The sequence below is a fragment of the Opisthocomus hoazin genome, chromosome 1, assembly GCF_030867145.1.
Source record: "Opisthocomus hoazin isolate bOpiHoa1 chromosome 1, bOpiHoa1.hap1, whole genome shotgun sequence".
Lineage (NCBI taxonomy): Eukaryota > Metazoa > Chordata > Aves > Opisthocomiformes > Opisthocomidae > Opisthocomus > Opisthocomus hoazin.
Window position 1 is genome coordinate 131,508,232 of NC_134414.1, and position 15,702 is coordinate 131,523,933.

General features: G+C 42.9%; 2 protein-coding genes across 3 annotated transcripts in view; one reads left to right on the forward strand and one right to left on the reverse strand.

Annotated features, from left to right (window-relative positions):
* FILIP1L (filamin A interacting protein 1 like) overlaps window positions 1-10,012 on the reverse strand; it is a 208,078-nt gene extending 198,066 nt beyond the window's left edge. Inside the window, exon 1 of the mRNA XM_075436083.1 lies at window positions 9,687-10,012. The gene's annotated coding sequence lies outside the window, so the exon portion shown is untranslated. The remainder of the gene's footprint in view (window positions 1-9,686) is intronic.
* The window catches only part of CMSS1 (cms1 ribosomal small subunit homolog), a 243,318-nt gene that overhangs the window by 199,882 nt on the left and 27,734 nt on the right, over window positions 1-15,702 (forward strand). Inside the window, exon 1 of one of the 2 annotated variants that reach the window (XM_009939445.2) lies at window positions 9,963-10,176. The exons of the other annotated variant lie outside the window; for it this stretch is intronic. Coding sequence (XP_009937747.2) covers window positions 10,080-10,176 — 97 coding nt within the window. The 5' untranslated portion in view covers window positions 9,963-10,079. Of the gene's footprint in view, window positions 1-9,962; window positions 10,177-15,702 lie in introns of those variants that run through there. 2 annotated transcript variants of the gene reach the window in all.

Here is a 15,702-nt window from a genome sequence, read left to right on the forward strand (position 1 = left end):
CACTAACTTCAGCGCTGTGCTCTGCCCTTCACTTGGGTTTAGCCCTCTCTACTTGATGGCTGTCTCCAGGTTTTTCCCCTGGTCCTTTCGTAATGTCTGGACCTTTTTCTGGTTTTTACATCCTTCTTGGAGGAAGGTTCAGTATCTGCTGCTGCTGCTGGACAGGGGCAGTGTACAGCCACCTCTGCAGGTCACATTTAACTGATCTTGGGGACTGCAGCGTCACAGTAGAAACCAGGAGAGTCCTGGGCTGTTTAACATTGTTGTTTTCATACAGTAGCACAACACTGGTGGATTCAAGATGCGGAGAAAAATGCAAGGAAAATGTGTGTGCTCTGTGAATTTAAAGATACAAATTACACCATCTCTGCTGGGTCTTATGAAGTATTAGCTCAAAACTTGCTTGTTTGGGGATCTGGTTCTTCATTTGCCACGTATTTCTCAGACTACGCATGTTTTGTCAGTCCTTAAGCATGGCTCACTTAAGCCTTGATTGTAGAGATAATGTAGACATTGCACCGTGTGTTGAACCCTGAACATGCTGCTTTTCCTTTGTCATTGACCACTTGTCATTGACCACTTACATGTTTGTCCTGTAGCGAATGATATCGAGTAGTGTTATGCTGGCTCACTGCTGAAGTTTTTAACTAAATGCTACTGTGGCTTGTCTTTATTATAATAGAGACCTATTTTAAATTAAAAAGCTTCATCAATATGAAAAAACCTTCTTTTGTAATTAGAAAATTTGCTGTGCTTTTAATTAGTACAAGTATTGAAGAGGTATTTGGTTTCTGACTCTGTTTTTGGCATTCTACAGCCCCATCATTTTAGTGATTTGTAGTTGAAATGCCTATTGAAAGCCTCTATAATAAAAATCAAAAAGAAATTAGATTACCTCTGAGACTTAAAGGAACTGGTGAAGAATTTATTACAACAATGTTGAAATATGCCCTAAACCAAGTCATGTTAGTCTGCAGGTTGAAATGGGATACCTGGGAATTCAGAGTGCTGTACTACACTGATTAATTAAAACGTAGTCAGCTGAAACCTTCACTATAATCAAAATTGTCCCCCAGGGTTTTACCTTCATTATGGTCCTGGTGCAGCTTTCCAGTTCTGACCATTGCTGAGCTAAGTAATTAGTTCAGTTTAGAAAAATAAACAAAAGGATAAAATTACCATGACAGTATGGAGGTTTTATTCTTTTTTTATTGCTATGCCGGACTCTGTTTGATAGTAGTAGTTGTATGTGGCCATTCTTTCTGCTGCCAAAGACAAACAGTAGGAGACAAAGTATCTCTGATTTGAGAGCTGTGCTGTTTTCCATGGTGTAAGACTTGGGTTATTTTACCATTGCTGTTTTCTGTAACTTTGGCTAAGACGCCGATCTCCCCTCCGCAGATGTGCTGCCTATCTCGTCCCTGTTGTGCTGCGGGTAGTGTTCTGCTGCAGCGGGGTTTCCTTATCAGCAATTCTGCAGCAAATCAAGCGGGAGGAGACCACGTTTCCCAGCAGGGTCTCGAATGAAGAATTCACAGTGTGTGAATTCGTACGGGATACCAGAGGACATCTGCCTTACGAGGCTGTCTCCAGAGCTGAGACTTCAGGGCCTAGATAAGGCACTGCTTCTGTCTCTCCCATACCGTATATATTCTGACCCCAGCTTTACACAGCCTGTCATCAGTCAGTCCTTGAGCTGGAAGCGGTAGTGAAACTCTTTGGATAGGGCTAACCCTTATCACTCTCTTGTTTCATGTCAGGACACTCTCCCAGAAGCTGCTGAATAGCAAAGACATGACAAAAAAGCCTTTGATTGTGGCTGTCGATACTGAGACTGGAGAATTGTAACTCCACATTAAAAGGGATCCCACTGAGCTATGTCTCTCTGGCAGAGTGAGCCGCAAGTTTGTTTTTCTTAATGATCTGAATGCAACTGTTTTGGATTCTCAACAATACTTTTAAAAACACTGATGCTTTTTCAAGGGTTAAAGAAGGAGACTTCATGTCCTTTCTGTCTGAATATAATCAGCAACTATTATTTTATCCTACTGTAGCTCTTTCTTCAAGAATCCCATAGCACTTTACATGTGTTGTTTAGGCTCCAGAACACCCCATTAAGGGATATTTCTGTATCTTTTTTCTTGCAGTAAGACAGACTGAGATGGAAGAAGTGCTAGTGATTTGCTAAAGGCTAAGCAGTCCCTATCGGATGTACAAATGTGTACTCCCAAGCTCTTTAATACAACAAAGCACATACATGCACCTGACTTCCATCCAAGTAAATCCTCTAGGATTCCCTCCTCTGACCAAGTGTGGTGGGTATGTGCACAAAGTGCAAAGGAAACACAGCATATCAGCTGTGGAGAAGAACCTAGCTGTGCATTTTCCAGTGGTCACTCCATACCCTCCATTGCTTGGTGAAACCTGGACTTTCATTCCTTTGTTTCACTGACAAGGAGCAAACTTGATGGGGGACGCACCTTGCACATTTATGATTAGGGCAGAAGAAGAGTCTAAAATGGAGTACGATCTGTGCTCTGGAAGAGATTCGTGAGATTCTTGGGCTATGTAAGGGGACAATCTCTAGGAAGACTCAGGAAACCTATAATTAGACTACGTGTTGTCCACCTCAGACAGCTGGAGGTCGGATGAATGTTGGTGTGAGGGGGAGTGAATGTGCTGTTTTTCCCCCTTCAGGAGTCTCAAGTTTCCTGTTGCAAAAGAGTTCAGAGGTCATATAGTTTTAATCTCTCAGTGTCTACTTGCCTATATCGAGAAATTCCATCGCAGCCTGAGCTGTCTTGCCTTCTAAGTGGGCCGGTGCTGGTCAGTGGGTGAGCGTACAGTGGGGACTGTGCAGCCCATCGGCTTGCCTGCAGGAGACAAGCTGCACAGCAACAGTGTGTGCTCGAGCGCGCGAGTCCTGATGCATCATCTCAGCCCTTCGTTTTTCTCCTATACTGACAGGCTCGTCCTGCACCACCCCACTTTCTTCCCAGGTGGGATTTCCTTGTCTTCCCACTGTTTAGGCAGGTATGGTGTGAGCGGACATACAGTGGTACACATCAAGTTGTACTGGATGATATCTCTAACCATTACGTTAGCAGAATAACACATAGTAACAGGGAGAATGGCTGCCGCTCATTTTCAATTTAAATTGAGTGTTCTTAAAGACAGACAAGACGACGTAAATTGCCTTTTTCTCACGGTATTTTGCACGTGATTTTTAAATTGTCTCTTTAGAAAGAGCATCTAAAACATTTGCCTTTCATTTGGAGATTATTTTACGTTCTTTTTATCCTTTGTACTTGTATTCTTCTGCAATATTAATAGTGATTACGAAAATTGCCAAAATACTGCGCTAAATACAATTGTGTTGTAAATACTGATTTTTTAATTGTTATTTGCGTGCTAGAGACTGGATACTGTTCTCCTGTTAAAGTGAATGGCTGAGGAACAGATTGGTGTACTAAAAAGCTGGTTATGGGTGAAAAATGGAAAAGTTCACCTCCACGGATTTATTTTAACAGGACTATGTTTAGTCCGAGTTTCATTTTACATAAGATTGTAATTTACAGTTTTGCAGCTGTGCATATACACTTTTCACTCTCTGATGTTTCAGAGGAAAGAATTTAGTGTTGTTGGCTTACTTTCTGTGGTGTTCTAGCCCTGGTAGTAATCACTGTGAATTTGCTGCGATTGAAAGAATTTAGGCTTATGTAATGGAAGATAAGAAATTTGTGTTAGGAGTTTTGTGTAATCCCAGTTTTAACTATTTCTCCCTGCATGACTGTGCCACATTGTATTGGTGGGATTTTAATTGGGAATTGTTTTAAAATTAACCACCTTCATCTTCAAATGAAATGTACTGATACAATCTAGCCTTGGATATAATTATAATTCATGACTTTGTCGTGTCTTTGCTATTCAGCAGCTTCTGGGAGAGTGTCCTGACATGAAACAAGAGAGTGATAAGGGTTAGCCCTATCCAAAGAGTTTCACTACCGCTTCCAGCTCAAGGACTGACTGATGACAGGCTGTGTAAAGCTGGGGTCAGAATATATACGGTATGGGAGAGACAGAAGCAGTGCCTTATCTAGGCCCTGAAGTCTCAGCTCTGGAGACAGCCTCGTAAGGCAGATGTCCTCTGGTATCCCGTACGAATTCACACACTGTGAATTCTTCATTCGAGACCCTGCTGGGAAACGTGGTCTCCTCCCGCTTGATTTGCTGCAGAATTGCTGATAAGGAAACCCCGCTGCAGCAGAACACTACCCGCAGCACAACAGGGACGAGATAGGCAGCACATCTGCGGAGGGGAGATCGGCGTCTTAGCCAAAGTTACAGAAAACAGCAATATAATTCTTTTCCTTGGCAGATGTCACAGAGCAGCAGAAAGCCGTGCATACACCATTCATAGAGAAACTGCTTCAGCGAAGCACAGCCACTGCCATGCTGGTCTTTTGCAGGCTCCCAGCTCCTGCTGAGCTCGCCTGAGAGAGCAGAGTTCTTTCTGTGAGCATGCTGACTACCTCCGGGACTGCCGTAAGAAACGTGTGCCCCGCTGGAGCACTCTGTTTTCAGGTGACTTCTGTAGCTGTCACTAAACTTGGAGTTGGGAACAGCTCTATGAAAATAAGAAAACAATCTGTGCAGGTGGCTAGTTGCGCGTCCTTAATTTTTAAATACTTTTGAAAGCATATTTTCAAGTATAGATAACCACCACTACTCTGGTGGTTATATATACATACATATACATACATGCTGTCTCATACCCCTACACACTGTTTTACAACATGCCAGGTAAATGACTTGTGGTTGTTTCATTTCATTCTCATCGTCATTTTCAGGCAAAGCTGTCATAGTTGTTCTCCATTTCATAGAATCATAGAATCATAGAAAGTTTTGGGTCGGAAGGGACTCCTAGAGGTCATCTAGTCCAACCCCCCTGCAGCGAGCAGGGACACCGCTAACTAGATCAGGTTGCTCAGAGCCCTGTCCAACCTGGTCTTGAATGTTTCCAGAGATGGGGCCTCCACTACCTCTCTGGGCAACCTGTTCCAGTGTTTCAGCACGCTCCTTGTAAAGAATTTCTTCCTTTTATCCAGCCTAAACCTACCCTGTTTTAGTTTAAAACCATTACCCCTCGTCCTGTCACTGCTGTCTCTACTAAAAAGATTGTCCCCATCTTTCCTATAGGCTCCCTTTAAGTACTGAAAGGCTGCAATCAGGTCTCCCTGCAGCCTATTATATTTCACCTAGCCAAACTGAAAATCTGTATAAAATAAATGCATTTTTTCAAAGGAGATGCTTCATCTTAGCCTAAACCAGTGTGTTTTGCTGTTAATGGATAGAGAGTGGGTCTCCACCCCCCTGCAACTTCGTCATTTGCCTGTACACAACTGTGTACGTATGTACGTGCATTTGTGTGACTGCGAGAGAGATGCAGATGTCACCGGGGAGAAGCAGCCTGCTTTCCTCATGTCCTCAGTTGCACTGGTGGTCAGTGTCTGAGGCCAGGTGGGTCTGCTCCTTCTGCCTCCCCTGGCCTTGTACTGGGAAGACCCCAGGTTGCTCTTTTTGTGTGGAGGCTGTGCGCAGCAGACCTTGTCTCACAGGAATGGGTTGTGCACTGATCCTGAATAATCACTGAAGTAAGGGCTGAGACCCGTAAAACTGCTCTGAGCGGGACCACAAAGGTGTCTGGGCGAGAAGTAAGGCACCAAGCCTAGGAGACAGTGGTCTGCCTGCAGTTTTCACCAGTTTGGAGCTGGAAATTGCAGCTGCAAAGCAGTGTGGTACTGCAGGCCTGCAGAGTACCTGGATCTTCAAGCGGAGGGTTTTTTTGTGCCTTATTCTGCTTTGATGTGAGCATGAATCTTTTTTGTGCTTTGGTTAGACAAGTGAATTTGCCACAGTTAAAAGTAATATTTTCTAATGCAAAATGTGAAGACCACTGTTGGAGAGCTTTCCATTAGTCCCAACACTGTATCAGACTGAAAGAAAATGCGGGCTGCTCAGGCCGTTCCTCACCTCAGAGCACACTGTTTTCTGCAGCAAGGTATCACTATACCTCTGGTGCACAGAGTGCAAAATGCAGCAGGGGAACCTATGGAAAACTTCTGTTGCTGTTTTTTTTCCTTCTGTTTTTGGAGGTGGATTTGTGAAAGCAGGTCAGACAAAGCCTGGGGCTATGTGGCTTGCTGCGAGTATGAACTTTGATTTCTTTCCCCTTCCCTTTTACCTGGGAGCCTCAGGGGAAAATGCTCTTCAGCAGAATGACTACAATTATTTAATTGTTCGCTTAACTATAGCTTTGTGATTTTTCTGTGCCTGTAAGTATCTCTCTTTCCTATATAGCATGTATTGGCACATCATCCTCTGTCCATTCCTGGAAAGTATATTCAGGAGTTGTGGCAATAGTCACAAAAGGTTTTGAGAGAGAATTTCTGTGCAGATGTTGAGGTAGAGCTGCTTCTGCGGCTGTGGCAACTTGTTTTCATACCAAATATGAAAACTTCCTCATGCAGGCGTACACACAGAGAACTGTACCCAAATACTCTCAGATGGACTCTCTACATCAGCCCACCTTTACGCTTCTCATGCCCTTCCATCCCGTTTTGGGTGTCCCTGCCCAGACATTGGCTGCAGCGCCAGCCGTGCAGTGATGGTGGTGGGTGAAGGGGAGTACTGGGTCCTGCTGGCTGGCTACAGAGGCACGTGCCAGTGATGCCATAGCGTCTGACAGAGCCCCTTGCTAAAGGTACTTGTTTCAGGAGGATTTAAGGTGTGCTTTGACTCCTCTCAAAACCCCGCCTTGTTTCTGTCAGTTCAGTTTGGTAGGGAGGGAGGAAAATCCCAACATCATTTGGTTGCGCCAGGAGGAAGTCCCCAAGCAGGAACATAAATACAGCGAGCAGTAGTAGGGATCTGACTGCTGGTGGGAGTTGCTCATCCTCCTGGCGCTGTTTGGATTTAGCCATCTGGCTCTGGCCCTGCTTACGCCTGTCAGCTGAGGGTGACAGTGTCAGAGCCAGGAGTTTGTGAATGTCCCCTTGGAGCTTTGCCTGGCCAACTGGCAGCATGTATCATCAGCCAGGTCTCCTCTTCCTACCACTCCACAACCTTGGACATGCCAGTCAACAACACATGTAGCCATGCCCTCCCACCCCCAGTGAGGAAAGTGGATTTCAGCCCCGTCTAAGCCCCCCTAATAGAAACAAAGGATTTCAGTCTTTTTTTCCTGCATTAGAGGAGGAAAAAGAAGATATTTTTCTCCCTTTAATTTTCTTTTTTATTTTCTGTTTTTAAATTTTTTCCCTTCCATAGTGGTCTCCACTAGGATGGGCACATTGTGCCCGTTGGAGGTCGCACCTTAGCAACATGAAGCCAGCTCGTTCTGGTGCTGGAGTTTTATAACAGAGAGAATAGGAAGAGGAGGATCCTACCAAGCAGAATTGTCCCCAACCGGAAGGAGGTTAGAAGCGGACTGAGGTTTGTCTACATTAGGGCATGAGGCCTGTTCACTCATATGTGCTTCTCTCTAACTTCTTCCAGTTATGCCGTGCTCATATTTATCATCCAAGCGATACTGCCATTTTCCATTGCTGTCATCTTCTCATCTGTATGCTAACAGACCTCCCACCGGTTTAGGTGACAGAGACCTTCTAGGCTCAGTTCCTGTGTGGAAGGTGTGATGACCCTCCCATCAAAACCAGCTGGTCCCTGGCTGCCACTGGGATACAGCAGCGCTCCCGCCCCTCTGCCAGGGGGGTCTTTGTGAATGCTGTGTTTGTGAGCTAGTCATAGCCGTACTGCTTTTTTTGAAGCCACCCCCTACACCCCTGATGTCTTTAATGCTGATGGGGAAATAACATTTTCCCACCCGCAAACAGAGAATAGATGCCACAAAGTGTCGCAAAAACTAGGTCTATTCATGAAGCAATAACTTTAGGCAAAACCTGAACATTTGAAAATTTATAAAGATGTATTTGTCCTCCTTTCTGTCAGCGTGTAAGAACAGTTTATAAAAGGTTGTTGCCAATCTTAGGCTGCACTAGTTGCTTTTATACTGTGAAGCCTGTTACTTGCTGATGAATTTGATGAATGCGTTTGCAGTAGTTCAGTAACCCTCCTAACTGCCAGCTGAACGTGAGGAAACTTCTTCACTTTTAGGGTGACAGAGCACTGGCACAGGCTGCCCAGGGAGGTTGTGGAGTCTCCTTCTCTGGAGATATTCAAGACCCACCTGGACAAGGTCCTGTGCAGCCTGCTGTAGGTGACCCTGCTTCAGCAGGAGGGCTGGACTAGATGACCCATAGAGGTCCCTTCCAACCCCCACCATTCTGCGATTCTGTGATTTTGTGTGAAATGCATGGTGTTTATTATGTCCCCCAAATAAACTTAACAAGCAAAACTCCAAGCATAAATTACTAAGCAAAAATCAGAAGCAAAGGATGATGATCTCATACAGAGTTGAGAGTAACCAAAATCAGAAGTTTCTTTAACAGGTAAGACTTTTGCCACCTTGTAATCTTCTACTTTTTCAGCCTGATGTATGGCATTGTTTAACCAGCAGGTATATGAAGAAAAGATGATGTGAAACAAGTGCAAGATTTCTCCCAGTTGTTGTGGCTTAAATGAACTCCCAGTGACTTAGTGACCTCTCTGGCCCTTTACTTACTATTAATCCAGAACCCACCTGCCCTTCAGATCTTTCTGCTATGACTTCTAACTAGTATTTCTGTTATGAAGAACTTTTTGGTGCTGTCACATCAGTGTTTGAACCTTTGGGTCAAGTGGACTTTTGTACCCTATTTCTTCAGGTTATCATTCTGTGTGTTTGCTGTGGTCATGTTGCATTAGAGAGTGTGTGTGTGTGTGCACCAATGCTAAATCCGTGGCTCCAGAGTGTCTTTACAATCCCCTCATGTTGGAGTCCACACCATGATGTCCATGTGACCTGAAGTGTGTTAAGATCTCCTTACAGACAGGCATGCAATGCTGTATTCTGTCCAGGTTTTTTTTTCCCTTGAGAATCAGAACAGTCTAAAATGGTGCTGAGGAGAAGTGTTCAGCCATATGTGTTTTTAGACGAGAAGCAATGCAGGACCATTGTAAAACATACAGTGGGAAGGAGACTAGATTCTCAATATGATGTTTAATCCTGCCTGTACTCTGGTTGAAGCCAAGCAACTTCTTTGGAATGTAAAGGTATTTGAGCATGTGTTCATCTATTAATTTATTATTTTTTTAATATCTGTGCTATGTGCAGCAAGCTCTGTATTGCAAAGCTGAAGCCATACTTTCTCATATTGTACAAAATAATGTGGATAAAACAGTCAGCACATCTAAATGCATACCTATATCATCATGCATATATTCACACATGTGTTTTACTTTCAGAATGGTACAGTCTATTGGCATGGCTGTGTGCATTTTACATTAATCTAAACAGGTAAAATCAGATAATGTATATTCTATTGCACATACTGATATCCTTTTACTTTCCCATTTCCTTTAGACAGTGATAATGAAAACTGATGTTTTGAAATCAGGAATTTCATTATCCAAAAAAATCGTAATGCTGACATGCAGAACTGGTCTAGCAGAAAAAGCGTATCTGATCCAAGTCACATCAATTGCTTTCTAATTACGATGACAATACAAAAATGGAGAAAGCTTACCTTAGCTCAGAAGACTATTTTTTGCTGTATCCCAGGCAGTTTCCTATCCTTATTCTCTTGAAAAGGGAAAATCCACTTGAATAAAGAAATATAAATACTAGAAGAGTGAGGGATTTAAGGAGTCCTCCTCATCTGAGCTCCTGATCCACTTGCTTTTAGTGAATTGCAAAAACCTCGATCCAGTGGTAGCTCAGAGCGACTTTCCTCTCCTCGTGTGTTCTGTGGGCTGAGAATCTGCAAGAATAGACCTGAAACGGTGCTGCAAGAGAGAGACAGCGGGGGGACCTTGGCACGGAGTTGGACCAAACTCTAAATATAGCCCAACCCACTTTCAGTGCAGTTCTCTCCATACTCTGCAGGCAGTTGACCTTGTCAGAAAACTGACCTCCCAGCATGTCACTCTCTACAAAGAGAGGATCTAAGCGAATGGGACTGCAACATAAAAGGACAAAAAAGCAATCAACCATCTGCTTGCAGCAAGTGAATGTAGGTATGAGCTCTATTTTTATGGCAGTCGCAACTAATTGAGTCATAATGTGCTTTTGTTTGATCATTTAGACAAATGAGCTGCATGCCAGTTCACAGAAGACCTGTACAGATGAGAGATTGCGTTGTAATTGCTACTCTTAAATAGAGAACACCGACATAGATGAAAAGCCTGTCACTTTTCCTCCTCTCAAAAACCTGAACGCAGCAGTGTGTAGCAGTTCCCTGAAAGCTTCTGTCTATAAGAAATTACCCTTCTGTTTGCTTGCTCTTATAGTAAGACTTTTTGGAAAAGTGAGTTAAATCAAAACATGTATATTCCTGTGCTGTATAAATTTGAGATGCTAGGGTAGCTTGAAAGGGCAGTACAACCTACAATATCAGAGACCAAACTGCACAGAAATATGTGGTATAGGCAGAGGAGGAAGCAAGAGAAAAAGAGGTATAGAAAGATAACCTTTGCGCCTTGGACAGGGAACTACTTTTCAATAGATGTTTTATAATCCAGAGAATTTGCCACTCTTAACTCTATGTGGCAACATGTCAGGGTATTTTTTTCTTAACCTGAAGGAGAGTTTAACTTGATACGAGATAACCTGACACTGTCAAACAGGAACCTGATACTGCTATGTCATATGAAGTCTTCTGAATTAAAAAAGCTGCAGAAATCTGAGCAACTCAAAATGTCTTCTCTCACGTTCTCTGTTAAGACATGTAGGAGAGTTGGGCGGGCTGAAAGCTTGTTTGCAGTATTGTTCTTCAGTGGGATATACTTGTTGTTGGTGACATGCATCTAAGTGTGTGCTACATTATATGCATGCATGCAATTTTCAATATTCAGAGAAAACCTGAGAAAACATCAGGACTGTGATAACCTTATACTGTAGATGTGTATGTCTGCAAAATATGCGTGAATTATATCAGTGGTCAGTAAAGTAGCAATGAGTATCTATACAATAAAATAATATCTATACATTACAACAATAATTCGGGCTGCTAAATTTTTGCAAAGTGTGCAATATATTTTTTTATTTGAAGCCTACTATTTTTGGCAAGTTCTAATGTGTATTTTTATCATGATCTATCGGCTTGAAGTCCACAGGGTCAGCCAGACTCTGTGCGTTACCTTCACAGGAAGAACTACAGCTGCTTCGCCAGATAGTGAGACAACGGTAGGACCTAAGAAACCTCCTGCAGTATTAAGGGAGACATCACGTGTGGGACCACACTACATTCCTGGGCAAAACTTGCTCATAGTCAGACCTAGGCTAGAGCCCACCCATTAAGTAGCTTTATGGATTTATCCAAGTTCCTCTTTCCTCCCAGTTTACCTATTTCTTCTCCATTAACAAGAATAAATGTTTGTTAGGAGTCAATATTATAATAAATGAAAGATGCTGGTGTTTGAAGACAGGACTTGAAAAAGGAATAAGTCTGCTTCCAGATAGACGTATGTTGAGTGATGTACTAGCACTGTGAAATTCAAAATATACGGGATACCAACATCATTAAACACCGATAGCATCGTGCTGTCTGTGCTCCAGGGTGGTACCCTGATGCAATCCAGACCAACCCTACCGATTCCAGCTCCGCAGTGCCACTGTCACTTCTGCCCCTCTCTCCAGTGTTGGGATGCTGAAATCGCTGCACATCACCTCATTCAGAGCGTGAAGGAGATGAGCAGAAGGGAGGGAATATGTACTCCTCCCTAGCATGAGTTAGTACCCTTCACCCTCTGCAGTGATCCGCTGGAGCAGCTCCCGTACATGGTAGATCCATAGTTCTTAAAAAAAGGAATCACAGTGCTCAGTGAGTCCTAAAGCACAGGAATAGTCATACTTTGCTAGGAACTGAGATATGCACTTCTTTTCTATGAATATTGTGGAGAAGGGATGATTTCTTGCTTATACAGATAATGCGCTGGTGGGCTTAGGGGAGCGTTAATCTTTGAGGACGCTTTTACAGAGCGGTTCTGTTTGTGTGTACAGGGCTGTAAATGTTGCCTGACCAACCCCAGTAGTGCGAACTTCCTGAAAGGAGGGGAAAAGGCTTTAGAGTGGTTATATGAGCTCTTCAAGATAAATGGAACAGTATTTTGCTTGACTGCTTTATACACTCAAGTCTTCTTTAGGATGGCTTTTGCATGAGCTTCCTGTCCACACCACCAAGAGGGAAATGTAGCGGGGAGTCGGGCCCTAGTTTGTACCTAGCTTTTCCTGGGCTCGTAAGTTGTGATGCTGGACAGTCTTTCCGCTTCTTTGTAGACAGTTTTTATTTTTGACGACCCAACCTTCTTTGCCAGCATGTCCTCTGGAATGATCTGGGTCTGGCTTTTCCAGACCCCAGGCTATTCCCTCTCTCAGATGCCTCTGTTGGGACTGGTGCTTGTATCAAGCCAGCCTTGTGGGGTTCCCCCTCATATAGTCACACATTCTGTAACTAGTATTTGCGAACTGATTTTTCTTTTGATTAACCCCAAATTCCTAGGCACTTGTACTTGTTTAAAGATCCCATGTAGCATTTCACAAGGTGAGATACATGAACCATAATGTCTTGACCAGTTTCCAACGTGGTTGACTGTATCCTGGCTTGCCCTATTCCTCTGCTTTTCAGAGCTGAATGGAGTGTCCTTTTACTATTATAAACTGTTGCACAGTATTACTGGCATTCTTTTGAGTGGTTTCTAAAGTGACTGTAGGGTATATAATGCCTGGGATCTGTCCAAAGAGGAAAAGCCCTTTGTAAAAAGGTGAAGTATTTAATTTTGTCATGTTCATCCAGCAGATTTGTAAACAGCTAAAATTGATGCTACTTACAAACAGTCTCCCACTTCCCCATCTCTCTAGGAATACGCTTTTAAACTGAATTTGGAGAGTTAAGGAGATTGTTGGAAATTTCAGCATAAAGGGTAGTTTTTGAGAGAACAAAAGAAAGAGTTATGAGGAGACTGCAGCAACTTGTGGATGTTGTCTGAGCCTTCACTCATGGTGTCACTGGCAGAGGGTACTAGAGCAAACAGCAGAACTCATTTGCACACTGTGCTCATGTATGATTGTATCTTCAGGCTCTGGTTGCTTTTGTTTGGCAGGCCCGTCAAGAAGAAATTAAGTTGGATGGCAAACAGTAAAAGGGCCTGTCATATTCCTAACGTATCAAATCTTTGTGTTTGCACTTTGCTTACCATGGGTTTTAAAACTACAGTGACTAAATGAATATGGAGTTCTCCTTTCTTACCTTGTTGATGCTGTTATTCCTTGTGCGAGGCACCGACAGGCTGTCAAATTCAACCCTTGTCTTACAGGAGAAAAAGTTATTTTTATGAGAAGGAGGACGGCCTACTTCTTTTACTTCTGATCAGTCACTTTCTTTGATTTTTCTAACATGTTTCTGTCTTAAAAGGCAATATATAAAAATGGAAAAGTCAAGATTATGAATAGGCCTGGGTTGTATCTGTATTACAAGCTAGAACTAACCTTGATTATGTAAAGATTGTTCTTCTGTGCTTGCATCTGTACAGCAGAGGATTTCCTCTGGTCTTATTCTCCAATATGCGCTTTATTTTGTCTTTTGGTTCGCTCCCAGTTAGCAAGTCAAGATGTGTCAAAAATGAGTTTGGATGTACCCGTTTTGAATATTAAGGAGAAAGTGTTAAAAAAAAGGGAGAAAGGAGAGGTAGTTGTTAGAAATGTTCCGTGGGAGATCCTTTGCATGGCAGATAGTTACGTCTGTGTGCTAAAAATTTTCTATTGTATCAAAGCATAGTGAAAATAAATTTGGTATTATCCCATTAAGACCTGTTCTTTTTTTCCTGAGTTGGCAGTGATTTTATTTTTAATTGCCATTCAGTGTAAGAAAGAGAAATCTGGTGACAGAATACTCAGTTTAGGTTCACTGAGCAAAAAAAATTGTTTGTGGTAGATGTGCCTTCTGCACTGCCCAGGGAAGGGGTTTACATTTTTGTAAGAATGTTGTCTTTGCCTTTGTGGCACAAGCTATTGCCAATATTTAGAAACTATTACATGCAAGTCCTACAGACTGTTTGCAAGCAGCTCTGGCTTGGCACGGGCTTAGGCTGGATGGAGTGGGAAGGTGCTTACACCGTCTGGGTGTTACCTAATCGGACAGAGTTGCAGCGCTTTTGATTCTTTGATGGGACTGTGTCTGTTTCTGCTCAGTCGCACATTCTATTACAGGTATGCCTCACAAGTACACTTTAAAATACTTTTTTTAAAGTACCTTGTCAGGTAAATCTGTCGTTCAAGGCATCCTCACAGATTTGAAAACTTACTGTTATGCTGGCATAGGCCTGTTTTGGAAAAGGAGTCCTTGGTTTATAGAGATGGGAGGGGAAAACAGTGCCCAGACCCTGGGGGACCATGGCTGGTTTGGGATGATGGAGCCTCAGCACCACATGTCATTACCATGGCGATTAGCTCAGCCCAGGCAGGGAGGCAGCTCTGTTCCCTGTTGCAGTAGGCTGACAGGGGAGGTCGACAAAGGGACGGTGACTAACTGGTGGTCACCTGCAACAGAGCTTTACATGCACCGTCTTACCTCCTAGTAAGAACAACAGATACCAGTTCATTCACAGTTTTTTTCTCTTTAGTTCCAAGTGGTCAAAATACTGGAGTATTTTAGGGCCTTATGAGTGATGGCACTTCTTTGATTCATGACCCTGGTGAGAAAAGTATGGAAACTTCACTTGCAAAAACTAAAACGCAAAAAAGAAAAAGAAAGATCTTCATTAATTTTTGAAGCTGCACTCTGCTTAGCCATGTTGTTGTTCTTCCTTGCATCAAAGATTTCCACTGAGCTGTAATATTATGTCTTTTGATTCAATTAAATATTAATTTTTCATTTCCTGTCAGTGTATGTGTTCTCTTACTGATTTCTAAGACTACATCTTGTTTTACGAAGCTGTTTAAAATTATTTAGCTAACCCTTATTCAAGGAGGTAAGGGTATGATTTTTTTTTTTTCTGTGATCTGGATTTGTCAGTCATGCCACTGCAGCTGATGTGTGCCCACGATGGGGAGAATTATTTATCTTTCTGGGGGTGCCAGCAGACCCTTTCTGATTTAGTCAGAGCAAGTTAAGAAATGAAGAGGGTACTGACACTGTTGTAGCTATTTTTGATGCAATGGTTATGTGGTGATCTTCCCCACGGACAGATTACTTTTGTAACTAGCATTTTATCTCATTTACTAGCAATTTCTAAGGTATTGTCATGGTAAATAGCCAGCAACTGGTCTCAATAAATTCTGAATTAAATTTGCATTCTTAGCCATTCCGTGTGGCTGGTCTGGAGAGCCCCGAAAGAGCTTCATAGCTATTGCTATTGGCTTTACACCATGGGCTCCAGGGAATCTGAGCTATTATTAGGCTTCTTCACAGGAAAATTCAAAGCTGTCCATTGCCTACAGAGAGTGAACTCAGAAAGGATTGTTCTGGTAGACATGAAAGAGATCCTCCTGTCGGGATTAGCCGTGCCACTGACGCACAGCTGAGTAATTTGGGATCTGTCCGGGAG